This window comes from Pseudochaenichthys georgianus, chromosome 1 (assembly GCF_902827115.2).
Source record: "Pseudochaenichthys georgianus chromosome 1, fPseGeo1.2, whole genome shotgun sequence".
Classification (NCBI taxonomy): Eukaryota; Metazoa; Chordata; class Actinopteri; order Perciformes; family Channichthyidae; genus Pseudochaenichthys; species Pseudochaenichthys georgianus.
The window spans coordinates 15073895-15088140 of record NC_047503.1 but is presented as its reverse complement, the minus strand read 5'-3'; the positions used below and the strand labels follow the sequence as shown (position 1 = coordinate 15088140).

The 14246-nt window shown below is 41.3% G+C and overlaps 1 protein-coding gene across 3 annotated transcripts in view; it reads left to right on the top strand.

Annotated features, from left to right (window-relative positions):
• The first annotated feature begins 2987 nt into the window (after positions 1-2987).
• myh11a (myosin, heavy chain 11a, smooth muscle) overlaps positions 2988-14246 on the top strand; it is a 30327-nt gene continuing 19068 nt past the window's right edge. For all 3 annotated transcript variants that reach the window (XM_034093664.2, XM_034093599.2, XM_071205475.1), the window contains exons 1-4: positions 2988-3097; positions 6751-7115; positions 7388-7544; positions 11401-11428. In XM_034093664.2, the coding sequence (XP_033949555.1) occupies positions 6774-7115; positions 7388-7544; positions 11401-11428 (527 nt within the window). In that variant the 5' untranslated portion in view covers positions 2988-3097; positions 6751-6773. The remainder of the gene's footprint in view (positions 3098-6750; positions 7116-7387; positions 7545-11400; positions 11429-14246) is intronic.

Genomic DNA, 14246 nt, shown 5'->3' with positions numbered 1-14246 from the left:
CTTACAATAAGTGCGTTCGACCAACAAAATACAAACTTGAAGAAAACAGAATCATATAAGTACATCAGGTTTCATAGAGCTAACACATTTCAAGTGCTACTCAACTGGCTTTAGATAAGCCAGCCCTTTATTAATATATAAGTGCTTTGTTAATAGTTCTATCGCTCGAAGTGGAGTCGAAAGAGATGAGTTTTCAGTCTATTTCATACCTGTTTTTCATTTATTCTCTTATTTTTGTATAACTATAATGATCGTGTAAACGTGTGCCTCGGAAATAATTGTTTACATTAATCGTGACCAAAACGTTTGAGACCCCTCGCTAGCACCAGAAGCTAACAACAACGATCTCCGGCACCGGTGCGCTCTCTCTCTCGCTCGTGCACGCACACAAAATGGCTCGTTCCACACACACACAGAGCCGAGCTTGAATGAAACACAGAGACCCAGACGTACTTGTACTGGATCATATTATTTTCGAAACAATTTTTCCTCCTGGTCTCTCGCGCCCCCCCCTGTCATGCCTCTGCGCCCCCCACTTTGAGAAACACTGCAGTAGAGGCACAAAAGAAAATACAAATATGAACCTAAAAACTACAATAGGCCACCAGGCAACACATTTTTCTTCATGCCCTGGTCAATTTTTAGGATTTTGGGTGATGTTGCTGACTGAACTTCTTTTAGTTGAGTGGAAAGAAAACATCCAGAATTCACACTCTTTGCATCCTTAGATTTCTACATTGATTTCCCCAAATATTACACTAAGTTAACATTAGATAATGCCTCATATGCACATTTAAACATTTCAGAAAACGTGCAATTTAAAATATGAATGAATAATGTCAGTAATCAATGGGGGAAGTTTGGTGGTTATATCTGTTGTACCATATTCCCTTATAGAGTCATGCAAAATGTATCTCTAGAGGCCGTTTATCAGAATTTGTATTTTCTCATAATCGTAGCCAGAAAGATCCATTTAAGTAGCACTTTCACACACCACACTTGACAGTTTCATTGCTATCTATAGTTTTCACAGAGGGGTTTGTTTATATATCACAGCCTGATTTATATGAAGTTTCAGTGGGGAAAATTGTTTTATTACAACGGTTGTAAGTATTTTCTGATTTAATTGTGTAATAAAAACATCTATAAAACTATAAAATGTTGCTTAATTCACAATTCAGATTTCTGTTCTTGAATTGTATGCTTTAGCACATATTTAATCATTTAATACCTAACGTTTCATGTATCTGTTTTTTAAAATGTTACCCTAACCCCTGTAGTGTCTCCCCTGCAGGAAACTCAAATTGCATCTTTCGCACTACAACAAGGGAAATCTAGTCTTGTCAGACTGACAGCATATTCCCTTGTTGCCTTAGAGTAGTATATATTGATAAGCCATAAACCGTGTTAATGTCACCAAGCTTACTTGCAGGTAGAGAAACAACTTTGTTTGTGTGAACAATGCTGTTGCTGCTGGACCATATTTAGTCACTGGGGCTCGGGGTGCTCGTCTGCACTAGACTTTCTAAGTTACACAGACCCCACTGTCCTTATATGGCACACACTGCACCCTCTCTGTTCAGTGTATCTGCTACTTTGTCGTCTCCTCCTCCTCCTCCTCCTCCTCCTCCTCCTCCTCCTCCTCCTCCTCCTCCTCCTCCTCCTCCTCCTTGTCTCGCTCTTCATCCCTCCCCCTGCCTTGTATCTCACCCTGTCCCTCCCCGAGTCTTTCCACCCTTGTTTTTCCTTCCTTAACGCCATCCAGCCTCCTTGATGTTGACCAGAGAGGGAGCCCTGAGGTCCTCCATGCTGCTTCTTTGGTGTGTCATTAGGTTTCTCTCACACACACACCAGCACAGTGCTGTGTGTCTCTGGCAAAAAACAGACCCCGGGCTAGCCAACCAGCAGCTTGATTTATTGGAGCAAATAGATTGGTGTCCTTATATAGGAAGTTCCATTGGGAAGAAGCTGCAACAGGAGGGATGCGGGGGGGGCGGCTATTTGTGAAAGTGGAATGCGAAGTGCGTGACGATGGAAGTTATATGTTGGTTGTGCACACACGGTCATCTTGTAAAATATGAGTTATGTTCAGGGGGGAATCTCTCTGGAGCGTTTTCAGTAAAGGGTGATTCCTGTGCTGGGGACAGTTTGCCTTATGAGGAGTGGGAGCAGATTGCATAATCTATAAACAATATAGGGTGTGGAAGTGGAGCTCACAGCCAGTTCTAGTTGTTGTGTGTCATATACAAGTGTTTCCTTTTTTTTGAGAAATGTCTCATCTCTAAGGAGAAAATACTAATTACTAAAGTATGTCACAGTAAATGCACAGGTGTAAATAATAACACTAACGACGGCTGAAGTCCTCTTTGTCATCACACATGGACCTCATTGTTAGTGTTATAAGTAACACCTGCTCTATACATTTTTACCAACATTACAAGTAAAAGTCCTAGTCCTATTTTATATTATTAGGATATGTTATATTTTGATGTTTTTTACTGATGCATTCACACGTGAGTAGCTAATGTAATTGTTTCCGTTTATTATAGCCTTTGTCAAATCTCAATCTGGAAATAAGTATCTAAATCTCTAGCAGATCAATTTAATGGATTTAAAGTATGACGTTTGCTAGCCTGACGTGAAAAAAATAAATGCTAATAGGCTACTTAACAAAACCGCAATGAAAAATGTAAAGTATTTGTGCCAGAGCTAGTCAACTAAGAGCAGTGATAATATATAAGTTACTTAGTTTACCTTTTAATTATATCGATTGATTTTGTATTTTCATTTCATGAGCAGTTTTCTCTTCATTCACAACATACCTTCCTCTGCATATCTGCACATGCATGTCTGCAGTGCGCATGTCTTTGCCTCCTGCCCTGCTCGCGGATGCTGCCTGCTGTAAGATGATGGAGGAGGAGGTTCAGCTCGTGCAGCTCCACCCTCGTAAAACAGTGCGCTGTTTAAATGGTACGACTCTGAATTTGACGGGGGTCATTTGGACAGTTCGTTTTTGGAGTACCTCGTCGACGCCGGCCGCTCCAGACCCTAACTTTCCAAACCCAAAGCTCCCCTCCACACACATTTCTTCACTCGTGTAAGTATATACGTTTGTGTCGCGTGTCGTTCAATGAGCAGTGATGCTGCAGTGCACACTTGTCAAACCTCATCCCTCTCACACCTTTTTCACTTTAACGTTGTTTAAGAAAGATGCGTTCGTTCCAGGTGTTTTCCTGTATGTGTCAAAATGATAAATTAGTACATTGAACATTGCTGGAACACTTCATTTTCTTGTCACTTAATGTTCCAATACTGTTATTAACAGTTGTGGGAAGTAACTAAGTACATTTACTCAAGTACTTAAGTACATTTTTTACAATTATTACTTTTACTTAAGTATAATATTCGAGTACTTCTTCCACCACTGGGTGTTACTATTTGAAAAATGTTAGCTTTAGCTCACGAGCTTACATTGTTGACAGCTGTCCTATAGCAATTTACGTCACTTATTTTGTGTCACTTGTTGAGAAGAGTGAGACCTTTAGTCAGGAGCTCATGTTTGCAGTAGGCTACATTATGCAATGAGACTAATACATGTAATTCAAACGGCTGCATTTCTATATTTATAAGTGTGAAGGTGAACTAGGTTAAAAAACGGTGGTCCATTATGCTGCACCACTGCAGTAGGAGGGGAAGGTAGGTTTGAGTATCTGTGAAAAGATATGCACTCAACTCTAACCATGGAGTTTCCTGTTTTCCAAATATGGTTGTTTAAAGTCGCCCGTCTGTCATACTGCTGGAACGGTTGTGGCTGAAAATGCATACACTGTAATGAGAGCTGACAGTTTTCACACAACCCCAATGAACCCTATCAGTGGTGGTTTTGAAAGTGTATTAAACCTTTCCTTACGTGTGATTTCATGTAATGCCAGTTAGTTAGAAAGTTAGTGAGCTCTCTACATAATTTTGTTTGGTGACATCCACATAAACATACCTTTGTCAGTCTAATATTAAATGTTCATCAGCTAAAAGCAACACGAGCATTAGCCTACAGTAAGTTGACTTCATTACAATGTCTTCTTCCGAGAAAGCAGACTAGGATTCCTCCCCAGGTCATGATGGTTCGGGCTCAAAGTGTCATAAAATGGCAAGACAATGAATGCTTGTACTGTCACCTGTGACTTGTTGTTGTTAACATCAATGCATCAAACAAAGAGAACGAAGTTATGTGTTTAAGGGTTATTTGGTTTCCATATTTCAATTTAAATAGACTGTCACTGACATACGCCTACATGAGGAGGCTAATGGGACAAACCAGGTGTCAGCCGTCTATTTCAGTCTTTATGATTGAATTATGTTTATGCTGGAATACTAATCATCAAACAAATGCATTATTATGAAGATGATAACGGGAAGAATGCTTGTGAAATAGCCAAGAGAGGAAATGAGTGGAATCATTCACAGGCCCTGCAGGTCAACGTCTTTCACCCAAATAGAAAGAGGTCTCCTGGGTGACATTTCCACTCGTTTATTATCATTTTTACGACACATTCTAAAATAAAGTCATTTTTATTGGATAAATAAAATCCAAGATTTATATATCTTAGATTTGTATACATCTTCTCTTCTCAGCCTTGGTGTGATGTTTTCGAGAATCGTGGCCAACAATAATAGTTGAGGATTTGATGATCTTAACAGTAATGTGAAACTGCTAGGAGTTGATAGTTTGCAGTGATCTAAGCAGCTCAGTGAGATTGTGTGCTAATAAGGGGTTTTAACTTTGTTCAGTCATTCATTGTAAGAATGTGAACACATTAGTTATTAAAGCGGCATGGTAAATAATGCCACCAAGTGCTGACAAACAGAGCCTAGTGATGTTCTTATCCTCCTTCACATTTCCCCTCAGCCTACATCACCCTGTTATCTTGTGACCCCACTCCAGAAAGCTGTCTTCAATGCACCGGCTGAGTATTAAGAGAGAGAGATGAACAAGCTTTACAAAGACATCAACCCTCAGTGGTGAGGAGAGTTAAAGGGGTCGAGGAGGAGGGTCTTGATTGTCTGCACATACTTTATCGCAGAGGGGAGTGTCAGGAAAAGTGTGTTTACTTTATCTGGAGACATGGCTGATCATCAAAGCATCAGCTGGGCCCTTCCTTGATGCCTCAGAAGTTTGCACAGCTCACTGGACTTATCCGCCGGCTCTGCCGTTTTGGACAAATATGAAGTGTCTGTCTGTTAATATTCACGCAATACATTTCAGTAGTTTCTGGGTAGTTTGGTTTGGCTGCTCCCTGGGGTTTGGCTGCTCCCTAGGGTTTGGCTGATCCCTGGGAAACATGCACAGGCTTTCTCAGGAGGCACTTGGCTTTTTTACATAGTTCCCACTCAATTAAAGTGTATGCCAGTGTCAGTGTACAGAAGGGTGGAAAGGGTGGTAACAACCTGTCGACAGGAGTGACTCATAGTCTGTAATCCAGGAAACACTTAATTCCCTGCTTAGTAGTGGGAGAAACATCCAATTCAATCATAATATTGATCAAATGTAGGATTTCACCGGACAAACTTTGTTTTGTTGCACATTAAGACATAAAGTGCAACAAATGTGACATTTAAAATAATTGCTACCATCCCATGCTTTATGTTTTACTTGTGTTTGACTGTTGGGTTCACGTACATTTCTGCACCTTTGCAGGTATTACTCCCAGACATGGCTGAGTCCCAGACACTTGTTCATAGTTTACACTGCCTGTAGCATTTCAAAATGAATGCCACTGGCGTCCCATATGAAGCATAATAGTTAAAGCCCCGGGCCCCCCTCGGGCTCTCCGCCTCGCTGTTATCATTTTCAAGTAAACGACGAGGCCAGCAAGAGACATACTATTCCCTATATGGGCTTTGTTTGGGAGTTCTCTTGCCTTGCTGTTTAGGTCCGCAGAAAAAGAGTCGTGCTCCAGAGAAGGGGCCCATATATGGTCATCACAGCACGAGACTGAAGCCTCCAGGCAGAGAGACAGGGGGGGAGAGAGAGATGGAGGGGGGAGACATGGAAAACATGGATGTTGTCAATTAGGCACTGACTTGTAATTGAGTACGAGTAAATGCCAGTGAGTGTTTACGGTTTAAGGATATTTCTGTTAACAAAATGTACTTCTCTTTGTTACCGAGTGAATCCAAATCAACTTCCCACACTCAATCTTTCTGTCTACATTAGGGAGCTGAATTGTTTATCCGTCTCCCTTGTGGCGTATGTGAAAGTGTTGGCTTGAGAGGGGGTGTGAGAATGACTGCAGTCTGGAAGTCCCCGATGGATGAAACATGTTAACCCTTTGAGTCACAATCACAGGCAGGAGGTGACTTTAGTAGCATTTGTAGCATACTAAGAGATCAAACTCATCGTGTTCAGTTAACCCTGTGCACAAACGGTTGTCTTTTTACTCCCAAAAAAGAAACGGACAACTAGCAGCAGAGATATAGTTAGCTGAGACGTGTTCGATACAGTTTGAGTTGTGCAGTGTTTCTCTAAAATACAGTCATCACAATTGATGCATAACTGCAATAACAACCTTTTTTATCAAATGTTAACGCTCTGAATATAGCCTAATTTATTTCCCCTTCATATCTTTTTCTTTCTTGCTTTGTCCCTTATTTCCTCTGTTGCTTCCTTCCTTCCGTTTCAGCTCCCTTCGGTCCTTGCTTCCTTAACGGTTTGCTCTTTTCCAACATCTAATCTCCTGGTTCCTCCAACAGTTGGCCCTCCAACTCAGTCCAAGATGTCCAAGAAGGCCCCGTCCGATGATGAGAAGTTCCTCTTTGTGGACAAAGACTTCCTGAACAGCCCCATGGCTCAGGCTGACTGGTCCGCGAGGAAGCTGGTGTGGATCCCGTCTGAGAAGCATGGCTTCGAGGCGGCCAGTATCAAGGAGGAGCACGGCGACGAGGTGCTGGTGGTGCTGGCTGACAGTGCCAAGAAGCTGACGGTCAACAAGGACGACATCCAGAAGATGAACCCGCCCAAGTTCAGCAAGGTGGAGGACATGGCCGAGCTCACCTGCCTGAACGAAGCCTCCGTGTTGCACAACATCCGCGAGAGGTACTTCTCTGGACTTATTTACGTAAGTATACAGTCAAAACATCTTAATGCTCCCACTATCATTCACTCACAGCCTCTCATTGTGTAATTACACCCAGGTATTTATATATTTATTGGGTATCTCTCTGACATTCCCTGAATTGGAACCTTATGTTGTAATCTTAATTATGATACAAAGTCTTTATCATTGCTTTCTGACCCTGACTTGTTGAAGTCTCCTGACTTATAGAAATACAACACGAACATGTACACGAGTCTCTACACACTAAATGTTCCCGCCCTCTTTTCTCTCAGACGTACTCCGGCCTGTTCTGCGTGGTGGTGAACCCCTATAAAATGCTGCCCATTTACTCAGAGAAGATCATCGACATGTACAAAGGGAAGAAACGACATGAAGTCCCCCCTCATATCTACGCCATCGCTGATAATGCCTACAGGAACATGATGCAAGGTACGATGTCCCCGAAGCTCCCATCTCTTTGGGAAATCCACTTATGCCATTTCCCTCTGATGGAGCAGCGATATCATTTACGTTCCATTCGTTTGCGGTTATTTGGTGTGTAATAGAGTTGTGTATGGGTTGTTTTCTTTATGAGGGACTGGTAGCCTTCCTGGTATTAGCTACAACACCCAATAACTCATCAAATGTAAATGAATCAATGATAGGAAACTAGCTCATGAAAGGAAGCCATAAGAGCTATTGTTACTCATTGACAGTCTTCACACATAAGTCATGTCTGTGCTGCTGCTAGCTTTAAAGAGCTCGGTATCAGTGTGAGCTTGTGGTAACAGCTGTCAAATGTCTGAGTGATGGTGGCCGGCAGCATTTAGCTCCGTCATGTTGACAAAACCACAACGCTGTCAGGCTGATGGTTTCAAAAGCAGAACTGTGTTTATTATTTTGTACGGCATCAAATCAACTTTATAGTTTCCAGCATTGGTCTGCTTTAATGAATTACAAAGAAGTTGGTAATGGACGGTGACAAAAAGAATGATTCTATGGCCTATTTGAGAGTCCGTGTCGTCTTGTAGAGGTGACGATAGTGGCCCTGGCAGAGTGGTGCCCTCTGCTTACAGTAAATGGCTCTGGGATCAGTCCTTAGAGCAGCTGGTTTCCCAGAGAATCCGTTTCTTGTGCTTCCAGGGGGTCGTGCCCACTGGGCTTCATGTTGACGTGAGGATGATCTCTGAGGAGTTGACATCTGGATGGGGAGATGGGTGGAGGGCAGTAAAACATTTCCTGTCTCAGCAGCCTCCCCTTCCTCATTCATTTAAATGATCTACATGTTTTGTTCTCTTTCGGTCAGTGTGAATACAAACGTTTTTTTCTTGCACGAGAAAGGAGAAATAAAAGTTCCGATAAATGGGTTTGAGAAATAGTTTGAGATTGTACTTTCTGCTTTGGTTTGATGAGTATTCCAATGAAACAGGATGTTTGGACAGGACTTACAGCTAAGTTAGGAAGTAATTGTTTAAAGCGCTCTGAAGAAAGTGGGGATTTTCCCAGATCTTCCAAAAACACACCATTTAATCTCTGCGGCTGCAAACGGAGAAACTGATGCATCTGCCACGTCACTCAGCTTATGATATGGAGGATTTGACCCATGAGAAGCATACACTTGTTTTTTTAAATATACAATAACAATATAATTCATGATGTAAAGACGGCTAAGTCTACCAAATTATAAATGTGCATTCCCGGTTTGAGAAAAATGAATAATTCTGCACTAGTCATGGATCCAAAACATTGAAGCACGTTGATGATACTTCCTGCTCTGACTATAAGCATCAACCACAACACACTCAAGCTAAGCAATGCTTTATGAAAGCTTAAGGCCTCCCAGTACTTTAAGAATGCAACTGTCACTAATATGTGTTCCCTGGAGGATTTTAAATTCCACGAGGCCGCTACACAGGAAATAATTGTTTTTACCAGTACAACTATTGTGTGTAAACATGGCGTCAGAAGTAAACAAGAAGGAGGAGGATTTATCTGTGTTTGGATTATACTTCTTTAGCTCAACGCTGCAAAAGAAGCCACGCAGCTGCACATTGCAGATTGTGGGAGAATCAGATGCTTGTCACCTCCCAAAACACTATGTGGAACACTGGTAAATAAAGAGTATGTTTTGATTTGCTGCATTTTTCAGACTAAACAAATCAGCTGTTTGCGTCAGCTAATGATATAGGAAGTGACACTTGGTTGTTTAAGAGCATGGACCACACATTCAGTTTTCCCTTGGTTAATAACATGCAAAGGAAAAGATAGAGGCCAGCTTTAAAGGGAGGTCATAAGCACAGAGGTTGAGACTTCCTGAGGTCCTAGATGTGCTAAGTAAGTAACCCACATCTTGAATACGAAATGAGCTGGTCAATTGAATTTGCTGTTATGATCATTCTCCCTTGGAATCTACGTTTTTAATCCTAAACATTGTTTTCCAACGGACAAGCTTGCCTTTAAGTCTTGCATAATGGAGAATAACTTTTATCCAAGAGCTTTAAGATTCAGGATGGTCTTAATATAAATCCTTCCGATAAGCCTTTGCACACAAGAGTCTTCGTTCAACGACCACAAGGTTAAGACTACATCTGCGCATCTATTGGCCGCTTTGAGCCTTTATTTAAATAACACTGCATGGAGTTGTTAGTGCTGATGCATCAGTGGGGTTTCCCACGGACTAGCACCTAATGAAGCAGGATGTCTACACTGAGTGCTATGGTGTGAACAGTTCACATGTAGGAATGGAAGTGGTGCAGAACAGCAAAACCCAGATAACTCGCTTAAGCTTTGGGAAATTCTTCCCGCTGCAATCTTGGCAGAGATCCCATATTTCCAAAATTGTGCCTCAGTCTTTGATGTTCGCAAGATACAAATGTGAAATTCCCTCAGGGAGTTTGGCTGTTTAAAGTCTCACTGCCGTTCCTCTTGGCTCCCACTGTGTTTGGCAGTGGTGGAACAAGTATTCAGATTCTTCAGTAAAAGTAATTTCAAGAAAAAGTAGTGCATCAAGAATGGTACTTAAAATGGAAATACTACATTACTACAATTATAAGGTAAAGTAAATCTACTCAGTTACCTTCCTCCACTGGTGTCTGCGGTACAGAGACATTGATGATACCCTTTAATCAGATTTTGAGTTTTAACCTGTAAAGATCAGTGTCACAAAAATATCCTTAATATTTTTAAAAGTTTCTCTTTTCTAGGGAGTCTTTTGCCCGAGACTGGATGTTTTAGAAAAGCTTACATTACATTACATTTACATTACATTGCATTTAGCTGACGCTTTTATCCAAAGCGACTTACAATAAGTGCGTTCGACCAACAAAATACAAGCTTGAAGAAAACAGAATCATATAAGTACATCAGGTTTCATAGAGCCAAGTATTTCAAGTGCTACTCAACTGGCTTTAGGTAAGCCAGTCCTTTATTAGTATATAAGTGCTTTGTTAATAGTTAGGACTCTGGCCACATCCCTCTCCCTCTATCTGCCTTAATTAGGCAGTACGGAGAGGCTGCATTATGTGTGTGCATGTAAGGAATGGAACCAGTGGAACGGCCGCCAACAAACCGATTCCAAACGGAGAAACAGCATCCGTGCTAGTTTACAGTTTAGGGCCGTCTGCACACTGTAACACAGAGCGATTAATCACAGTACGAAAATCACGATTCCTCGCACTCTATGATGCTCTTCACTCTATGAAGATGAAGAACCATAGCTTTGTGTCTTTTCCAGGAGACATTTACTAAGAGGTTTCATGTCAAACGCTAACAGCAAAGTTATCTTTTCTCGCAGCAGTACTCCCTGTACTCCCCCAGGACGGGTATCAGTTGGAGGATACAGTTACAAAAAAGCCTTACATGGACTCACAGTATTATCCCTGGAGTATTTTGGGATGACGCACTGCAAAGCACATTAAGGGTTGATTTTCATGGTTAAAAATCTAAGTATTTGTGGGAGTGACATGTTTGTTTAGGCACAGTGGACGAGAGCCTGAATGCACTGAACCGACTCCCAGCTGGTGTCTTAAATGTAACACTAGACTGATCTTTATTCCTGGAGAAGGGCTTGTGGTTTCACAAGTGGTATGTACAGTAGTGTACTTGGCTATTGTGCATGACTGTACACCTCCAGCCAAGCATAGAGGACGAATAACATAAAGTCAACGCTCTTGTAATGCATCATAAAGAAGTAGATATTTGCACTTTGTTTTTGCAGATACCTTTGGATTAGCACATCTTTACTAAGTGAATACTGTGTATTGTAGACTGGGCTGTCTAACACTGTGAACTTTCTCTGTGTCTTCAGATCGAGAGGACCAGTCCATTCTCTGCACGTGAGTCAACATCTTTCTCTTCTGTCGCCTTTCCTTAATCTTTTTCCAGACGTCACATAGATGCTAGAAGGAAAGCTGTGTGTACGTGAAGAGCAGTTACATAATGCTGTTGTAGACACAGTTGAACACATTAGATACCCGACTCGTCTCTCAGCACCCAGCCCACGTATCAAGAAATCATTCATAATATAGCAGTTGCTATTTTGGAAGATGATGACAGTTGCATGCAGAATGCTTTTAGATAATGTTACAGCATGTTGTATTTAAATGGAGCCGTACTGGATGAGCCTGAATCTGACCCAGGGGGCTGTGGCCTTGCTCTCCTCTCAGAGCCCCGGTCAGGAAGTGTCTGATGGGAGAAGCGGATAAGCTCTGCAAATGTTTTGGCTCCATTTTGTTTGTTTATTTTCATCAAGCTAATTATTGAGAGCTTTGACATCTATCTTACATCCAGAGACTTCTTTTTGTCTGGCTTGATATTTGGAGTGAGCTGAACTTTACTTTAATTCATAGAAATGAAATTAATATGTGCTTCCTTTCCCCATTTAAGTGTCTTTATGTGGGCTTGGGTCATCATTTGTGACGCTGTATTTCCTACTGTTTCTAGGAACTGTTGGCCCTTAGGTCGACCTCCACAAACTAACTTTCCACTCTCACATTCTCTACATCCCATCTGTTTGTATCTCTGTCTACACACTAAAAACATGCTGCATTCTTTCCTCATCAGAAGGGTAACTTCGTAATGTATGCAATAAGTAGAGGCGGTGCGCCCTAAATGGACCAACAGTCATACTAATTGACGGCTTAATGTACAGTAATATATATAGTTCTGACTCAACAGTAGCATTTTGCTGCTCAGCATCCCGCGTTCCCAGTTAAGGAAAGGAAAAGGCTCTTTGCCCTAAAGGCTTTTTTATCATCTACATTTACAGATGCCGGGATGCTGCACATTCTTTCATTTGATCGGACCATTTCCTCCACAATCAAGCTTTCTTTGCTAGCATTTATCCCCGTCTGTGTGCGGGAACATTTGTTTACAGTTCTGGTGCACATGAAGATAACTGTTGGATGCTAACGACAGATATGTTTTGTTTTGTTTATTTGCCTGCACAGCACTTTGGTCTGGAGGTTTAAAGTGCTATATAAATACAGCTGTATTGTATTGTACTTCCAAGGAATATGATTCAAGAGAAGTTCAAAACAACCTCTGTATTTCAGTTTGAGCTTCGGTTGGTGGCTGGCCTCTGCAGCCTTATATGGGAGAAATGTTACTGGTGCGATACATGGATTGTCACGTGTGGCATGCTCCTCCTGCGTGTGTGTTTACACATGTGTTTAATTGCCCTGTATGTTCTTTGGCGGTTTTGTTATTACTGCAATCCATCGTGTCGAAGATTTGTTAATATGTTGTCATGGGAGACTTATGTAACTATAATTGTATGGATTTCCTGTAAATGGCTTTGGTACAGACAGATCCAAGCAGATAAAGAGAATCAGAAACGCATGGTGGCAAGGCATCCGTTAACTTGGAACAACATTGGTAAGATTTCCAGGTGAATTAAGGATTGTTTCAGCAACGTCATAACTACTGAAATACACTTTTTTAACAACTCCCTCTTTTCCAAGAAGGTAGTAAACTTTATTGCACTAACTTTGACAATGTGTGTTCAGGTCATTCAAGGAGTGTTTGTATTTCTTCAAACACCTCCACACAGTAGCAAGAACTTGTCATGGGAAATGGCAGCGACTGCTAAATCCATGTTGACATTTCATCTCACGAGGGTCACTAGTTTCCTCGGTCCAATATTCATTGTGTGTGTGTGAAACTCGGACGGAGGGAATAGAATAGTGGCGGTACAGTGGCAGGATGTTGCCTGGTCTGACCCTGCTGAGGGCGTTAATGCATCACATGTATACATTGAGGGCTCCCTTTTATGTGTCAGAGTGTAGGGGTTTCCCTTTTTCAGATGGACTGAGAGGATAAGTGTTTGAGTCGTATACAACTGCTGTTTCTCAACCTTGCGTGTACAAAAGATATTGAACCATGCATATTGTCTCAAAATACAGTATATATATTCTAAGCAGTCTGTCGAATATCTTAAACATTCATAACATAACCAAATAACCAAATAGAAACACAGTAAAGCACAGACACAGATTGAAGTTAAAATATGATATTGTTGTACAACAGTATAAGAGACAGATTACCCTTGCATTAAATGAGCAGAGAACATGTACAGAAGGAGAGAATCTTACAGTAGTTATACACCTGTTGAACATGTGTGGAACTACACCATTGGATCTTGTGCAATCATGTTTCACAATACTGTACCTTTTGACATGGTGTTATCAAACACATGACCATGCAGAAAACACAGACTGCATGGGGAGACTTTGTGTACCATTAGTACAGGTGGCCCCTTGTCAGAAAACGAAATGATTAACTCATGGCATGACTTACAGCATGACTTACAGCATGACTTACAGCACTTTATTAGATGTCCATGATTCCCCAAGTCTTGAAATATTCAATCATTTACAAGAAGAAAAGCAGAGATATACAAAACCATAATAAAACACATCAGAATATTAGCAATATGGTACCTCTGGTAAAATATGATACCATGGTAATCTATTTAATCCTTTTAAATCACCCTGTTAAGGTCAGGGACAGTAGTGCTGATGGTAAGAAGGACAGTAGTGCTGATGGTAAGAAGGACAGTAGTGCTGATGGTAAGAAGGACAGTAGTGCTGATGGTAAGAAGGACAGTAGTGCTGATGGTAAGAAGGACAGTAGTGCTGATGGTAAGAAGGACAG